General features: G+C 42.2%; 1 protein-coding gene across 7 annotated transcripts in view; it reads left to right on the top strand.

Moving 5' to 3' along the window:
* The window catches only part of NBEA (neurobeachin), an 899,093-nt gene that overhangs the window by 378,704 nt on the left and 501,339 nt on the right, over nucleotides 1–19,050 (top strand). For all 7 annotated transcript variants that reach the window (XM_069758980.1, XM_069758976.1, XM_069758974.1 and 4 more), the window contains exon 22: nucleotides 304–1,326. In XM_069758980.1, the coding sequence (XP_069615081.1) occupies nucleotides 304–1,326 (1,023 nt within the window). The remainder of the gene's footprint in view (nucleotides 1–303; nucleotides 1,327–19,050) is intronic.

The raw sequence follows: 19,050 nt of genomic DNA, 5'->3' as shown, positions 1-19,050 counted from the left end.
TTATGATGTTATGGTTGAGTGCAATATTTGGTTTTCCTCCGATGTCGCCTATGCTACCTCCTGTATTATCCCTATAATTCCCTATGTAATTAGAAAGCACTGATATTGGGGGCATCTACAGTAGGCCTCCGTGACGGTCGTGGTCCAAAGTATAGAGTAGAATTGAAAATTGACCTATGTTTCCCAGAACACATAAGTGAATGTGTAATAAAATTATACAGCCAGAAACTTTATTTTTTTTTTTTACCTTAAGTTGCTTAGTTATAAAATTCAGTGCATACTAATGATTTTCTCTTTCTGTAGGTAACCTATGAAGCTCATAAAGAATACTTGGCTAAAATGTACGAGGAGTATCAGAGACAGGAAGAAGAGAACATCAAGAAGGGCAAGAAAGGAAATGTCAGCACTATATCTGGGCTTTCATCTCAGGCAGTAGCTGCCAAAGGTGGATTAGAAATTCGAGAAATTGATGATCTCTCCCAAAGTCAAAGTCCAGAAAGTGAGACTGATTATCCCGTCAATTCAGACGCTAGAGATCTTCTTATAGCAACTAAAATTTCTGACGATACAATCTCCAACACTGATAGGCCTTCTGGTGGAGTCCGAGTCGAGGTTCATGACCTACTAGTGGACATCAAAGCTGAAAAGGTGGAAGCTACTGAGGTGAAGCTAGATGACTTGGATCTGTCTCCTGAGACTCTCGTTTCCGGAGAAAATGGAGCTCTAGTTGAAGTCGAGTCTTTACTGGATAACGTCTACAGTGCGGCTGTAGAAAAGCTCCAAAACAATGTTCATGACAGTGTTGGTATTATTAAGGAAACTGAAGAAAAAGATGGCCCATTGATCACGCTTGCTGATGAGAAAGACCAAACCACTTCTAACAATACCTCATTTCTTTTTGATAAAATGACGCATTCAGAAGACAAACTGTTGCCCGAACTGACCAGTGGTAACCATATAACCATTGGTAGCGTCCAGGAGGCTCACGTCCATCTTGGTGTTACTGATGACCTTGGCTTATTGGCCCACATGACCAGCAGTGTTGATCTCACTTGCGCATCAGCTGTGATCGGGGACAAAGATTTTAAAATCCACACCACGGCTGATAGCCTGGGGAGCATTTCTGATAGAGAGTTGGCTTCATCGTCCAAAAACCTAGAATATGCTCAGATGACCACCAGCAATTTAGAAATGGAGTCCTCTGGTACCAAAACCTTAGTGAACATGGATGCTGGTAGTGCAGTGTCTGACACCGAGAGATCAGATGATGGCCGTGACCTTGGGAAAGAGATCAAGAAAATCCAGACTACTACTACCACCACTCAGGTATGTTATATTAATATTACTGATTTGTCCATTCAATATTGTGTCCTCCTTGGGCTGGTAATAATGCATGTTGGACATCATCCCTAATTCCCGGTGAAGTGGAAGACGACACTTTCATGAATACCAGCACAGTCTTCAATGTGCTTCAACAATTTATCCTGGTGGGGTTCACATTAACCTCCCCTCACACAAACTTATTCTGTGCTACTAACCATATTAAAATAATTCTGCATGAGTTATTCCCGCAGATTCTTCTATGTCCGTGGGCTCATATTCATGACGACCTCTTTGCATATACCAGTGCATCGTCTAAGCAAATAATTTCACACACTGCTGCTCTATTTGCTCGGCTTGTCATTCAGTTAATCCCCATGAATAATATGATAATTCACAATATCTATTGCTGGAAAGTATCTAAAGATTTCGAGCTTGTGTGTTCTGTGTTTGTTCCTGTTCTGGCGGCTGATGTCCTCCATTTACAATGAACCAGTTGTAGGTTGAGCGGTAATGCTTCCTTTCAGTAATTTCTTACCCCCATAAGACGAACCGAAGATTGAACATTTAATCACATGGTGAAACGTACTGTGTTCAGGCTGTCTTATTACAGCTTGCCTCAGGCTGATACAAGGTATTTATTGCTATTGTTTAGAGACCTATCTATGGGCAATACAATGGGTTCTCCAGGGATCGCTCTATTCCAGTGGGACTTTAGATTTTTCATGTTCATCCAATCTGTTACACACGTGCTGTTATCTTGTGATTGTTCTTCAGGAGCACACTGCTCCTCTGCCTCCCGGCTTCCTCATTGCTGGGAGCGGTGTGCTCCTGAAGATTCACAGGCTGGCCCAAAATGTGCGCTCTCCCAGGGCTGGAAGCGGAGGCTGCTTTACTTCTGAAATATCAGAGAAGTGCTGGGGCTGTTAAAGGGAAATTGTCACCCGGTATTTGCCACCCAATATTACAGCAGCAGAGACGCTGATTCCAGTGATGTGTAACTTACTGGGCTTGCATAATGTAGTATTCATAAAATTGCAGGAGATAATCATTAGAGGATTAATAGCCCTGCTGCCATCTAGTCCTCCATATTTCTGATCCCTGTATGACTTGGCCTCCACCACTGTTTAGCAGCTTTCTGTTATAGGCAGAAAGCTGCCAACCAGAGGTGTGGGTGGGGTTATACTGGGCTCAGCATTCAGAGAACTGCTAGATCTGCATCAGATAAAACCATGATTGTATCAAAATAACAGCACTCAGTCCAGTAAGTGACACATTGCTGGAATCTGGGTCTCTGTCCCTGTATTATGCTGCTCTCCTTCATAATAATAATAAACTTGTATGCTTACCCTTGCTAAGCTTGCATGTTTACATTGACAGCTGTCTTGTATGCATGGCTTACTGTTGGGCCGGTTTCACATTAGCATTTTGAGGAGCTGCGGAGGGCTGTGGACTTCCTCTGTGAAGCCCCGCCCTCGGCCACACCTCTGCCACTAGCTCCACCTACTTCTGCATGCGGCCTACATACGGCCTGCATACCTATCTTTAACATTAGGTACGCAGGTCGTGCCCCTGTATGCGGATGCTTCCGCATGCGTCGTTTTGACGATGCGGCGAACAGCGTAGGACGCAGCTGGTAGCAATTTCTTTTTTTCTCCGCATCGTCAAAACGACGCATGCGGAAGCATCCGCATACAGCCACACGACCTGCGTGCCTAATGTTAAAGATAGGTACGCAGGTCGCATGCAGGCTGCAAACAGAAATGGGCGGAGCTAGCGGCAGAGGTGCGGCCGAGGGCGGGGCTTCAAGGAGGAAGTCCGCAGCTCCTCATAGATCTAGTGTGAAGCTAGCCTAAGCTGCACCGTTTAACAACTGCCCATGCATACTTCTCCCAATGAAATGGACATGAATGATTTTCTGAATATCAGGTCATTGTTCTCTGACTTTTATGGTTACTTTAGAAAATTCAGTCTGAAAAGATGAAAATCTCTGAAGCTGGTGGGGCTGTCTGATGTTGAGTGGTCTGAGAACCCCTCTAATAACCCAGGATTGGTACAGGAGGCAGAGCCCAATGTCCATCTAGTCTGCAGATAAAAGGCTGTTTTCTGTGTTTGTGGCGTTCCTCTCATTTGTCCATCAGTGCGCGGCGAGTCCGGAGCCTCTTGTAGCTTTTCCTAGAACTGAAGAGCGGCGGCGGTTGCCTGGCAACAGATTACATTCTCTCCTAACGACTACTGTCCTACTGATGGAGAATTACAAGTGTGGCCCGCAATGCATCAGTGACGGACACCTGCCTCCAGCGTTGTCTCCTCACCGCAGGCTCTGCCCTCTGCAGATGGCTTTCATTTTGCATTACTAACTGTTTAGCAGAATGATAAATCTATGCTGACCGGGGGACACAGCCTTTGAGCGGCAGATTTTGATTCTACCTTTTTTGGGCCCTTTTCATGTTTCAATCCTGATCATAAATCGCTTTATTCCATTTTTAGTAAGACTCTTCATATTTAATCCATTTTATCTTCAGCATAGTGTCTTCCAAAAATGAACCCTACGGAACCCTACTGTAACGCTCTGGCCTTCCACTCGATCGTCTGACAGTGCTTTCCCCCATATACGTACATGCTGGGCTTAACGGAGCGTGCACGTTCCCTAAATATGGAGAATCTGCATGCGGCTGCCAGAGACTTGGGTGACCCTTTTTTTTCCATCATGAAAGGAGAGCCAGGAGAACCCCTTATACATTAGTTGGACCTCCAGTCCTGCCAAAATGGGTTGGTTTGGGCACCTGATTGCTTTATACCTATCCCCGTCCCTTCTATGATTTTAGTAAAGCTCAAACTGTCAATGAAGGCAGTGGGGTAAGAGATGAATGTAAAACAAATAGACGCCAAGGGTGCACCGAGCGCCTCTACAGTCTCCATTTGATCGGCTTTTCAAGTCTTAAAGGGAATCTGTCAGTAGGGTCAACCCTCCTAAGCCATCTATATGGGTACACAGGTCATAGGAAGCTGAATAAAATGATACCTTATTATCTGCCATCCAGTGTCTTATTACTGAGAAATCCTTGTTTTTATTTTTTTTATATGTAAATGATCTGTTACGATCTGTGTCCGACCCATAGATCTTTCTAAGAATCTGCCTCCAGAGCTTATTGTAAATGAGAGGAGATATTACCAGTGTGAGACATGTGATGACTGACAGTCTGCTCTCCTGATCTACATGTCTCACCAGTAACTCTTCCTTTCATTTATAATGAGCTCTGGAGGCAGATTCTTGGGGAGATCTGTGTCCAGCCCATAGATCTTAACAGTTCATACACTTATTAATTAAAAAATGTGGATTTCTCTGGAATAAGACACCGGATCGCAGATGTCAAAAAATCATTTTATTCAGCTTCCAATGACCTGCATGCCATATAGACGGCTTTAGAGTTGGTCCACCTGACAGATTCCATTCAATAAGTGATGGCATATCACTAGGATGTGTAGTCACCTGCTAATCATGGAGGTTCGAACTCCATCTGTTGGATACAATTGGGACTAGATTCTTCTGGACTTGCCATTTTTGCCTGGAGGAAACCATGCAAAGAAAATGCATATGGTACTTTGGGCTTTTCATTGTCCTGTGCAGTTAGGTTTATCCAGACTTGTATATTATATATACAGCGTGCCCCTAAAGTCTGAACACACAGGAATTCTCTTTAACTATAATTTTAATGAATTTAATGAACAATAATAGAATTTTGCAAAACACATCAACCTTTGCATTACAAATGATGGAAATCATATTGAAGAAGATATTTAATCCAATTAAAGAATACAATGTAAATAAATTTCATTTCTTGAAAATATGTATTTTTGCCAATCTGTCCTATGTGTCCAGACTTTAGCGTACTGCAACTCCGGCCTTAATAAAAAAAACTTAGGTTGCAGTTACTTCCAAAATCTAACACCCAGTTATATTTCCTAAGTCGAGTGTAGTGAATAGACTGCAGGTCAGAAATATGATTTGTTGGAACATGAAAACAATGTAGATTTGCACATGACATCTTTCCCACGTTCATCTGCTCAGAATAACACGCTGTAGCTGCCAGCAAGGTTCACACTGAGGGTATAAGAATGATGGAGCGCTTTCAGGTGGAGATTAGGTCTGCTGGTCCTCCTCAGCATTCATATAGCAGATTGAGGAGCTGACGCTGGACTAATTGGGAAAGTTTAACCCCTTAATGACTGGAGCTTTTTCCGGTTATGCGTTTTCGTTTTTCACTCCACCCTTCCCAGAGCCATAACTTTATTTTTCCGGCAATATGGCCATGTGAGGGCTTATTTTTTGCGGGACGAGTTGTACTTTTGAGCGTCATCATTGGTTTTACCATGTCGTGTACTAGAAAATGGGGAAAAAAATTCCAAGTGTGGTGAAATTGCAAAAAAAGTTCAATCCCACACTTGTCTTTTGTTTGGCTTGTTTGCTAGGTTCACTAAATGCTAAAACTAACCTGCCATTATGATTCTCCAGGTCATTACGAGTTCATAGACACCAAACATGTCTAGGTTATTTTTTATCTAAGTGGTACAATTTTTTTCCAAACTTTGACCCCCCCCCAAAAAAAAAAAAAAAAAAAAAATTGCACCATTTTCCAATACCCGTAGCGTCTCCATTTTTCCTGATCTGGGGTTGGGTGAGGGCTTATTTTTTTGTGAGCTGTGCTGATTTTTTTAATGATACAATTTTGGTGCGGATACAATCTTTTGATCGCCCGTTATTGCATTTTAATGCAATGTTGTGGCGACCAAAAAAAAGTAATTCTGGCGTTTTGAATTGTTTTCTTACTACGCAGTTTAGCGATCAAATTAATCCTTTTTGTTATTGATAGATCGGGCGATTCTGAAAGCGGCGATACCAAATATGTGTATGTTTGATTTTTTTTTGTTTAATTTTGAATGGGGCGAAAGGGGGGGTGATGTGAACTTTTATAGATTTTTTTTTATTTTTTTTCATATTTTTTAAAACTTTTTTTAAACTTTTTTGCCATGCTTCAATAGCCTCCATGGGAGGCTAGAAGCTGGCATAGCCTGATCGGCTCTGCTACATAGGAGCGATGCTCAGATCGCCCATATGTAACTAAATTACAGCATTGCTATGAGCGCCAACCACAGGGTGGTGCTCACAGCAATCTGGCATCAACAACCACAGAGGTCTGCAGGAGACCCCTGGTTGTCATGCCGACTCTTCGCTGACCCCCCGATCATGTGACAGGGGTCAGCGATGCGCGCATTTCCGTCCTGATGAGAGTTTGACAGTGGCATTTAACTAGGTAATAGGTGCGGGCAGAATCACGATCTTCAAAACAGCTGACATGTTCCAGCCTTGATGCAGGCTCACCGCCGGAGCCTGCATCAAAGCGGGGGTTCTGCCATCAAACATAGTATTCCGTCTGATGAAGTACATATTAATCAACATATTTTGGAATAATAATAATTTCCACAATTGAATGTGTTCAAATAAAATGTTCCTGTGCTGAGATCTTATAAATGTGCCCCTTCTGTGTACTGTGTAATCGGTAGCAAGGTGGGCAAGTATTTTTCCCGAGAGGCCACATGAGACCATTACTGTTGTGGAGGCTGAAATTAATTCTGCTCAATAGTAACATATTAAATGCAATTAATTTATATTATTTATATTCATATTAATTGTATAACTTAATATTGAGCAGGATTAAGTATGCTGACATCCTATATACCATATGAGCCCACATACAGCTTCCTTTATACATTGTGATCCCCAACATAGCCCCTGTATACAGTATGAGCCCAAACATAGCCCCCTGTATACAGTATGAGCCCAAACATAGCCCCCTGTATACAGTATGAGCCCAAACATAGTTTCTTATATTGTACATTCAAATATCTCTTAGACATTCTAGTCTGGCTCTCGTTCCGCCGGCGCGCTCCTCCTGTCTCCTGTGCAGTGTGATGAAATGAGATCATCGCGTCTGGTGAAAGATGGAGCTGGCAGCCCTGTCCTTCACCAATATATTCACCGCTATCTGCATCCAGATGGGGTAAGGCAGGGTGTGGCCTGTGGGCCACTGTCTCGGTCCAGGGGCCGGACTGGTACAGCCAGATGTTGCCCGCGGGCCGCAGGTTGTCCAGATCTGGTCTGCGTACATCTCCCGTCACTCCTTTTTCTCTGGAGGAGAGGCTGTACTCTCTGTCTCTATTCCAGGAGGCTGAAATTAAAGGGGTTTAGTCCACCTTTGGGATATTTTGCATGCATTTGGAGCAAAAAAAAAATCAGATTAGCAATTGGATTTCTTTAAAATTTTGCACCATACGTTTCTGGCAGCAGAATGAGTGTAAGGCTATGTGCACACGTCTCGGATTTTGCTGTGGATCTGCAGCGGATTTGGCTGTGGATCTGCAGCAGTTTTCCATACGTTGTACAGTACCATGTAAACGTATGGAAAACAAGTCCGCAGTTTACATGCTGTGGAAAAAAAACGCTTGGAAACGCAGCATTGTTTTTTCCTCAGCATGTCAATTCTTTGTGTGGATTCCACAGCGGTTTACACCTGCTCCTCAATAGCAATCCACAGGTGGAATCCGCACAAAAACGCGGTAAATCCACAGTAAATTCGCGGATTTTGCAAAAACAGTGCGGAAAAATCCGCACACCAATCTGCAACGTGCGCACATAGCCTAAGTTAGCTCATTGATGGATTCTCAGTAGACTGAATAACAGGGGAGTCTGTAACTCGTATCTGTCTTTTTCTGATCTATCCTGAGCTTATGTATAACCACAGACCAGATCAAAGTTGCAGGGAAACAAAGGAGCCTGGAAAAGCAAAACTGTGCAAAAATTTTAATGAAACTGAATTACAAACATTAATACATGCCTTTCAAATAATATATATATATATAGTCACCAACAGTGGATAACGTCTTTAATTTCATAACACATAACGCCTCTTTAATCAAGTGTTTGCTATATATCTGCATCTTGACTCCCCATCTTGTGGGTATGGAGGAAGGGTTGGATGGCCACATGGGCCGGCTGGCTGTTGCAGCTCAGGCAGGCTGATTATTATCCGTAGGTAGCGGGAGAGAATACTGATACTACGTGCCTGCGCTGGGTGTTCCTGGTGGATTATTACATGGCAGCGAGCGCCATATTCTGCAGCAAAATGTGAGCGGCTAAATGCAAAAACTAATTCTGTTGTATACTTGCCATTACCCCTAAGGATAAGAGTAGAATATGGAGGCAATTACAATTTAGGGGAACCATCCCCTGAGACCCCCATATACAGTGGGGCAAAAAAGTATTTAGTCAGTCAGCAATAGTGCAAGTTCCACCACTTAAAAAGATGAGAGGCATCTGTAATTTACATCATAGGTAGACCTCAACTATGGGAGACAAACTGAGAAAAAAAAATCCAGAAAATCACATTGTCTGTTTTTTTTATCATTTTTTTGCATATTATGGTGGAAAATAAGTATTTGGTCAGAAACAAACAATCAAGATTTCTGGCTCTCACAGACCTGTAACTTCTTCTTTAAGAGTCTCCTCTTTCCTGCACTCATTACCTGTAGTAATGGCACCTGTTTAAACTTGTTATCAGTATAAAAAGACACCTGTGCACACCCTCAAACAGTCTGACTCCAAACTCCACTATGGTGAAGACCAAAGAGCTGTCAAAGGACACCAGAAACAAAATTGTAGCCCTGCACCAGGCTGGGAAGACTGATTCTGCAATAGCCAACCAGCTTGGAGTGAAGAAATCAACAGTGGGAGCAATAATTAGAAAATGGAAGACATACAAGACCACTGATAATCTCCCTTGATCTGGGGCTCTACGCAAAATCCCACCCCGTGGGGTCAGAATGATCACAAGAACGGTGAGCAAAAATCCCAGAACCAAGCGGGGGGACCTAGTGAATGAACTGCAGAGAGCAGGGACCAATGTAACAAGGCCTACCATAAGTAACACACTACGCCACCATGGACTCAGATCCTGCAGTGCCAGACGTGTCCCACTGCTTAAGCCAGTACATGTCCGGGCCCGTCTGAAGTTTGCTAGAGAGCATTTGGATGATCCAGAGGAGTTTTGGGAGAATGTCCTATGGTCTGATGAAACCAAACTGGAACTGTTTGGCAGAAACACAACTTGTCGTGTTTGGAGGAAAAAGAATACTGAGTTGCATCCATCAAACACCATACCTACTGTAAAGCATGGTGGTGGAAACATCATGCTTTGGGGCTGTTTCTCTGCAAAGGGGCCAGGACGACTGATCTGGGTACATGAAAGAATGAATGGGGCCATGTATCGTGAGATTTTGAGTGCAAACCTCCTTCCATCTGCAAGGGCATTGAAGATGAAACGTGGCTGGGTCTTTCAACATGACAATGATCCAAAGCACACCGCCAGGTCAACGAAGGAGTGGCTTCGTAAGAAGCATTTCAAGGTCCTGGAGTGGCCTAGCCAGTCTCCAGATCTCAACCCTATAGAAAACCTTTGGAGGGAGTTGAAAGTCCGTGTTGCCAAGCGAATTGGACGTGGTATATCTCGATTTTTCCAAAGCGTTTGATACCATGCCGCACAAGAGGTTGGTACACAAAATTGAGAATGCTTGTTCTGGGGGAAAATGTGTGTAAATGGGTTAGTAACTGGCTTAGTGATAGAAAGCAGAGGGTGGTTATAAATGGTATAGTCTCTAACTGGGTCGCTGTGACCAGTGGGGTACCGCAGGGGTCAGTATTGGGACCTGTTCTCTTCAACATATTCATTAATGATCTGGTAGAAGGTTTACACAGTAAAATATCAATATTTGCAGATGATACAAAACTATGTAAAGCAGTTAATACAAGAGAAGATAGTATTCTGCTACAGATGGATCTGGATAAGTTGGAAACTTGGGCTGAAAGGTGGCAGATGAGGTTTAACAATGATAAATGTAAGGTTATACACATGGGAAGAAGGAATCAATGTCACCATTACACACTGAACGGGAAACCACTGGGTAAATCTGACAGGGAGAAGGACTTGGGGATCCTAGTTAATGATAAACTTACCTGGAGCAGCCAGTGCCAGGCAGCAGCTGCCAAGGCAAACAGGATCATGGGGTGCATTAAAAGAGGTCTGGATACACATGATGAGAGCATTATACTGCCTCTGTACAAATCCCTAGTTAGACCGCACATGGAGTACTGTGTCCAGTTTTGGGCACCGGTGCTCATGAAGGATATAATGGAACTAGAGAGAGTACAAAGGAGGGCAACAAAATTAATAAAGGGGATGGGAGAACTACAATACCCAGATAGATTAGCGAAATTAGGATTATTTAGTCTAGAAAAAAGACGACTGAGGGGCGATCTAATAACCATGTATAAGTATATAAGGGGACAATACAAATATCTCGCTGAGGATCTGTTTATACCAAGGAAGGTGACGGGCACAAGGGGGCATTCTTTGCGTCTGGAGGAGAGAAGGTTTTTCCACCAACATAGAAGAGGATTCTTTACTGTTAGGGCAGTGAGAATCTGGAATTGCTTGCCTGAGGAGGTGGTGATGGCGAACTCAGTCGAGGGGTTCAAGAGAGGCCTGGATGTCTTCCTGGAGCAGAACAATATTGTATCATACAATTATTAGGTTCTGTAGAAGGACGTAGATCTGGGGATTTATTATGATGGAATATAGGCTGAACTGGATGGACAAATGTCTTTTTTCGGCCTTACTAACTATGTTACTATGTTACTATCTAATATATAATTGCCTAGAATACTACTTCCTGTAATTTGTGCCAACTTCCTGTCCGGAGCTAATGTCCGGAGATAATGTCCGGAGCTAATGTCCGGAGATAAGTGACGTCAACAGTGTCCAGTGTCTGATTGGTTGCCGCCTGCTGCGAGCGACCAATCAGAAACGTGCCGTACTGTGACACACTCCGCCCGCCATTTTGGTGTGATTTTTGAATTTTTACCTCACAGCAAGTTTCTACTGCGTGGAGGCGGGCCCAGTGACGTTGCTCTTCAAGCTCCTGCCGAATTTCGTCAAAAAAATGATAATACCATTTACCAAAACTATATATATTTAGTTGTGAAGTGGTTCAGTGACATTTTCACACCAATTTTGAACTTTTGTTTGGTGTTTTCTCCATAAACTGCCTATTATTCACTGACTGTTATACTGAGAGACTGCCGTTTATTAACCTCTTCTTTGCCACATTGGGTATATTGCTCTATTATTTGCCACATAAGGACATTGTCCATTATTGCCCAGCAATTTCTTAAATAACAAGAATTGTCAAGAGCTGGTAAGTGCAGCCATTTTTTGTTCTTTCTTACTATTATTTATTAATTGTATTATTCTTACATTTGAATAAATAAAGTATATATGGATTCTAGACTCCCGATTCTTTAGAATCGGGCTGCCATCTAGTGTTACTATGAAAAGCCAAAAACATCACTGCTCTAGAGGATATATTACAAAGTATTGAGATGAAATTTTGTTTCTGACCAAATACTTATTTTCCACCATAATATGCAAAAAAAATGATAAAAAAACAGACAATGTGATTTTCTGGATTTTTTTTTCTCAGTTTGTCTCCCATAGTTGAGGTCTACTTATGATGTAAATTACAGACGCCTCTCATCTTTTTAAGTGGTGGAACTTGCACTATTGCTGACTGACTAAATACTTTTTTGCCCCACTGTACCATGATTGTACATGGAGGGAGCTGTTTTCCATTGCTTTAATTTTTAGATATCATCAATTCCGCAGTTATTTACCATCTTTGATAGTTCTCCAGGATACGTTCAGGGGCTTGGTAGGGGTGTGGAGAGACCTAAAAAGGGACCTGGCTATTACTTTCCCCCGGACAGGCACCATGGAAAGTTCTCATGTACTTGTATACAGTTTGGTAATTGGGGAAAATCTTCCTTGTGTATTTAATGAAAAGAAAGGGCAATCCTTCATCATTGCCAAGATTTAGGGCTCGATCAGAAGTGCGCTGTCCCTGTTATCGGCGGGCACACAGACCAATGCCATTACACGGTGCTGTCAGATGGCTCCACATGCGCGGATCTCTAATGCATTTCTGTATGGAAATCACCTATTCAAGTCTGAGTGTGCAAACTATATCGGCCCCCGCACATCATCCATATAGCAGCCGATCCTAATGGATATATTGCCATTATTAATGCTGGAAACTGTATGTGGTCTTGTAGATTTTATTTACTGCTGTCGGATAAAAACGGATGTCAGAAATGACAAAGGGACAGCTAAAGAATACAGATTACAGTGTAGATGAAAATTGTCCCTTTCTTCTTCGTGCTAATTCAATTTATTTATTTATTTTTAAATAGGCTTGTCTGATGTATTTATTTTTGTGATCTGTGATGACAACCTCTAGTCATCATAAAGGGTATACGCACATGTTAAAGGGGTATTCCCATCTCCAAGATCCTATCCCAATATGTAGTAGGTGTAGTAATATTAGCAAATACCTCCGATCAGAAATGTAGTATAGTTCTTCTGATTCGCCTCATGTCCAGTTATTGCAGGACCTGGAGTATCCATGGTTATGACCACTGATATAGTGACAGCTAGTTGCTATTGGTCGGAACCATGGATACCTAAGGCCCTGCAATGCCTGCAGATGAGGAAAGAGACATAGCGAATCAGAAGAACTATACTACATTTCTAATTGGAGGGATTTGCTAATATTATTATTACACCTACTACATGTTGGGATAACATATTGGAGATGGGAATACCCGTTAAGTATTTGCTGCTGACATTTCTTCATCAAAATCAGAAAAAACTTGTCATTCTAAAGGAACTTTGGCGTAATAGAAGATATTTATTGATGTACATCCATAAAGACAAGATTTTGAACGTTTTCGGTCCACATCCGGACCTTCGTCAGAACAAATTTACTGGTATAAAGAGAAAAGCCTGTATCCTGTCAACATCGGTTCCAATAGGTTTATTCGGATAGCCTGGATGCAGTAGGAGATCCTGAAAGTGTCAGCGCACGTGGAGGGCGACGGCAATCGCTTGGTGACTTACGCTCCATGTGCGCTGACACATACAGGATCTCCTACTGCATCCAGGCTATAAACCTGCAAAAAAAAAAAAAAAAACAGCAGCAAACAGATTTTGTAGCAATTTTATATTGTTTTTGCTGTGTTTTTCTTGAGTAAAACCCCTTCCCAACATGCGCCATACTATTACTGCGGAGGTCGGGTCCCCTGCTTCGATGCGGGCTCCGGCGCCGAGCCCACATCAAAGTCACGACATATCCGCTGTTTTGTACAGCTGACATGTGCGCGCAATAGCGGCGGGTGAAATCGCAATTCACCCGCCACTATTAGCCTGTTAAATGCCGCTGTCAAACGCGGACGGCGGCATTTAACCGGCGCTTCCAACCACGCGGTCGGAAATGCGCTCATCGCCGACACCCGTAACATGATCGGGGGTCAGCGATGCATCAGGATGGTGCTTGAGACCTCTATGGTTACTGGTGCCGGCCTGCTGTGAGCGCCCCCCTGTGGTCGGCGCTCATAGCAAGCCTGTATTTCTGCTGCATAGCGATCTGATGATCGCTGCTATGTAGCAGAGCCGATCAGGCTATTGATCGAGTGGTGCCAGCTTCTAGCCTCCCATGGAGGCTATTGAAGCATGGCAAAAGTAAAAAAAAAAAAAAAAATGTTTTTAAAAATATGAAAAAAAAATAAAATAAATAAAAGTTTAAATCACCTCCTTTCGCCCCATCCAAAATAAAACAATAAAAAAAATCAAACCTACACATATTTGGTATCACCGCGTTCAGAATCGCCCGATCTAGCAATAAAAAAAAGCATTAACCTGATCGCTAAACGGCATAGCGAGAAAAAAATGTGAAATGCCAGAATTACCTTTTTTTTTGTTGCCGCGAGAGTGAATGAAAATGTAATAATGGGCGATCAAAAGAATATATCTGCACAAAAGTGGTATCATTGAAAACATCAGCTCGGCACGCAAAAAATAAGCCCTCACCCGACCCCAGGTCATGAAAAATGGAGACGCTACGGGTATCGGAAAATGGCACTTTTTTTTTTTTTTTAGCAAAGTTTTGAATTTTTTTTCACCACTTAGATAAAAAATAACCTAGACATGTTTGGCGTATATGAACTCGTACTGACGTGGAGAATCATAATGGCAGGTCAGGTTTAGCATTTAGTGAAGCTAGCAAAAAAGCCAAACAAAAAACAAGTGTGGGATTGCACTTTTTTTTTTGCAATTTCACCGCACTTGGAATTTTTTTCCCGTTTTCTAGTACAAGACATGGTAAAACCAATGATGTCTTTCAAAAGTACAACTCGTCCTGCAAAAAATAAGCCCTCACATGGCCATATTGACGGAAAAATAAAAAAGTTATGGCTCTCGGAAGGAGGGGAACGAAAAACGAAAACACAAAAACGAAAAAGGGCCGCGGCGAGGAGGGGTTAAGCATGTCTTGTGGATGAAACAAATATGATACACAGCTAAAAAAAACTCCACAAGAATGCTTTATGTGGGCATAGCCTAAGATTGGATGAAAAAGGCTGAAACCATTGACGTGCTGCAGATGTGAAATCTGCTAGGAAGAAATAAGCAGCGTGTACATGAGACTTCAGAAATGTCATTCACTTAGTAAGGACATTAAAATGCTGCGTTTTTCACAGCAAAAAATACCCTAATTGTCACACTAGGTACAAAGGCAGCGGTACATTTACAAAGTGTCCTCCTCTTTTTATCTTGTCAACATCTACATTGACATGAATGAGAAAACCTACAGAACTGCTCTTCTACCAGTGTTCTGGGGGAGTCGTCCACCTTTAGGAATTAAGAAGAAAAAGTAAGAAGATGCTGGGTATTATAAAAAATGTAAAATTGTGTAAAGTAGTTTCGTAGGCATTTAACTTTAACCGAAGAAAGGATCGGTGACAATGCCAGTAAGTCATTATGGCCGCATTGGGGCAGGAGTGTATCACATTTGCCTTGTTTAACCACTGGGAATAAAGAGGACAATCTGTGAATTTAATTATGGTCATTGTTTTTTTTACATGCTTTCATTTTTTCGTTCTGAAAAATGTTTTTGAATAAGAGTCTATAACATTGACTAAAAAACCAACATTCCTTGATTTATTTTGTAACGGCATGAACTGGTACAGAATGGACTTGATGGATGTGTCGGGAAAGCTCCCAGCGCATAGATTATACGGATTTATTGGCCTTTATTCCCCCTCAATGTGTACTTTTTGTGCTATAGTGTAGTGCACCGAATGTGTTCTTTTTTCATGTATTTAACATGGAAGCCAACTGGTGACGTGTGCCTTGGATACAAAGTCTTGTGCCAGGAGCGAATAAGTAGGCACTTGAAGTTAATACTGGAAAAAAGTTACAGAATACAGCAGCACACCGTGCGTGCCGAGCTATGGGTGAACATTCAACATACAGCAGGTGAAATAAGTATTGAACACGTCTTCAATTTTCTAGGTAAATATACTGTATTTTCTGGCGTATAAGACTACTTTTTAACCCCTGAAAATCTTCTCAAAAGTTGGGTATCGTCTTATACGCCAGGTGTCGTCTTATAGGGCAGGTGCGGAGTAATCTGCGGTCGCTGCATATTGTGGGGGGAGCGACCCCAATGACAAGGTGAGGGGGCACCTCACCGGGAAGGTGTAAGTGAAGCAGAGGCAGAGAAGGAGATAATAGGATACAAGGGCGAGCCAGATTAGTGAAAGAGGAGTGTTTTTCTAGGCACAGCACCTCTCTCTCTTTTTTGCATACCCCTGGCATCCCAGACGCTGACAGTTTGCTTCACTTACACCTTCCTGGTGAGGCGCTCCCTCACCTCGTCATCAGGACCACTCCCCCCCACTATATACGTCGACCGCAAATTGCTCCGCACCCACCCTATAAGACGACACCCGGCATATAAGACAACCCTCGACTTTTGAGAAGATTTTATATTTTAACTGGAAAAGTTGGGGGTCATCTTATACGCCCTGTCGTCTTATACGACGGAAAATACGGTATTTCTAAAGGAGCTATTGACTTGAAATTTTCTCCAGATGTCGGTAACAACCCATCCAATTTACTCAGGAAAAGAAATCAAATCATAGTTGTGCATAAATTACGTTACCGTATATGTAATAATAAGAAATGATCCAGGGAAAAAGTATTGAACACATAAAGAAAGAGAGGTGAAAAAAGCCGTGAAAAGTCATGACAGCAGCTGAAATCTGTCAGTAATTAGAAAGCAATTCTGCCACTTAGTGAAAAATATCAGCTGGTTTAACTGTTGAGGTATAAAAAGGTGTCTCATTACCAAGGTGCAACACAAGAAGCATCTCATAATGGGTAAAACCAGTGAGATTTCTCCAGACCTTCACAACCTTACTGTTGAAAAACATACTGATGATATTGGTTGCAGAAGAATTTCTAAACTACTGATTGTTCCAGTGAGCACTGTTGGGGCAATAATCTGGAAGTGGAAAGAACATTATTTCACCATAAACCAGCTACGACCAGGTGCTCCCAGAAATATTTTAGATAGAGAATTGAAAAGAATTATCAGAAGGGTTGTCCAAAAGCCATTGACCACCTGGAGAGCTACAGAAAGACCTGGAATTAGTAGGTTACTATTGTTTCCAAGAAAATTAGAAGTAATGCACTCAACTTCCATGGCCTGTATGAGTGCTCGCCACACAAGACTCCATGGCTGAAAAATATTTAGACTTGCATGTGAAGTACCAGGAGAATATAGTCTGGTCGCATGAGACCACGTGCCATAATGCACAGCCTGTTTGGAGGCCAAAGGGCATTGTATAACACCCTTAAAACACCATACTAACAGTGAAGTTTGGAGGCGGGAATATCATGGTGTGGGGCTGTTTTCAGCATACGGCACTTGCAAACTTCACATAATTGAAGGAAGGATGAATTTATAAATGTGCTGAGACATTCTTGATAAAAATCTGCCAGGATTATAAAGCTGAAACAAGGGTTGACATTTCAGTAAAACAATGATCCCAAACACAAAGACAAGGAAACTCTCAATTGGATTCACAAAAAGAAAATAAATCTGCTAGAATGGCCAAGCCAATCACCTGACCAGAATCCAATAGAAAATATATGGAAGAAAATAAAGCTCTGAGATCAAAGGAGCACAAAGAAACTTCAAGATTTGAAGAGTGTTTGTGTGGAAGAATGGGCCAAAATCACACCTGAGCAATGCGTGCGACTAGTTTCTCCATACAGGAGGCGTCTTGAAGCTGCTATCACCAATAAAGGCTTTTGTATGAAGTGTGAAACAAATTTCAGTAAGCATATTGAATACTTTTCCCCTGTCATTTCTCATTATTACACATAACTTAGATTTATGGACATGTATGGTTTGATTTATTTGCCCGTGTGGGTTGGATGGGCTGTTACCAACATCTGGTGAGAATGTCATGTCAATAGCATCTTTAGAAATATAGTTTTATACTTAGTCTCCCGCTGTATGAATGTTTAATTGATCACTGGGTGGAGGGCAGAATATGACCCAGCACCAGGCAGGAATGCCGGTCCCAAAGCACCTGAGCAAGGCAGTTCCTGAAACAACCGGTATGGAGAAACTCGTTGTACGGGGTCGCAGCCAGAAAAAAGTACAGCGTAAATGTCCAAACAGAAAGGAGGCAGCACTCACCGTTCCGGGCGTTGAATCTACGCAGTCCTACGTTTTCTCCACCTCTTCTTCTGCACCGCAATGTTTTTACCTGCTTGTAAATAAAAAATCAATGCCCGTAACAGTGAGTGCTGCCTCCTTTCTTTTTTGGCATATATTATTATTATTATTATTATATTATTGAGCTTCGTCACGCCGAAGTTGGTAAATTCACGTGTGCCCATCTGCCACAACAAGGTATTCCCTGTAGATGATAATCTACACTAGCAGACCTACTTCTCCTGGGCCGAACCCTGCAAATTTTAAAGGTATGTAGGATCCAGCTCTAATTAAACACAGCCTTTGGGCTCATTCAGATGTCTGTTTATCACGTAGGAGCTCTGTCTGTGTTTTTCATGGATAGCACTCTTGCCTAGTATAGTCTATGGGGCTGGTCACACTTCAGGGTTTTTTTCTGCTAACCGAGTGATCTGCGCACAATTGCGGAGTTATTGAACCAAGTGTAGGATCAAATTTGGCAATGTAAGTCTATCATAGAATGTTAGGGTCATAGCCTCCAACACCCGTCTATGGGTCCATAAAATAATCGGAGGATATACGCATGCTAGGTTTTGGAGAAACTGTTTTGTTTTTTTGGGTTTCTCAATCGAGAAAAAACTGATAAAACTCAGCTGAAACTTGGCTGAAGCTCTGAACAAAATTGCTGTTAAAACTAGGATACTTTTTCTCATGTGTAGAAAAATGGATGCCTAAATGAGCCCTGAGATGGCATGCGTTCATACCATACAGCCGTAACATATTGTAGGACAGCACCATATTACAGATGTAGGCTATGTGCACACGTTGCGGAATGGGGTGCAGAATTTTCTGCATAAAATCCACATCTCCTTGCAGAAACCGCAGATGCGGATTTGCCGTGGATTTTATGCGGATTTTGTGTGGTTTTTATGCGGAATTGATACGGATTTTGTGCAGATTTTATGCGTTTTTAACCCCTGCGGATTTTTATAATGGAAGGGTGCAGAAACGCTG

The sequence above is a fragment of the Ranitomeya imitator genome, chromosome 3 (assembly GCF_032444005.1).
Source record: "Ranitomeya imitator isolate aRanImi1 chromosome 3, aRanImi1.pri, whole genome shotgun sequence".
In the NCBI taxonomy this organism is placed as follows: Eukaryota; Metazoa; Chordata; class Amphibia; order Anura; family Dendrobatidae; genus Ranitomeya; species Ranitomeya imitator.
The sequence above is the reverse complement of the archived record's forward strand: the minus strand, read 5'-3'. Positions and strand labels throughout refer to the sequence as shown.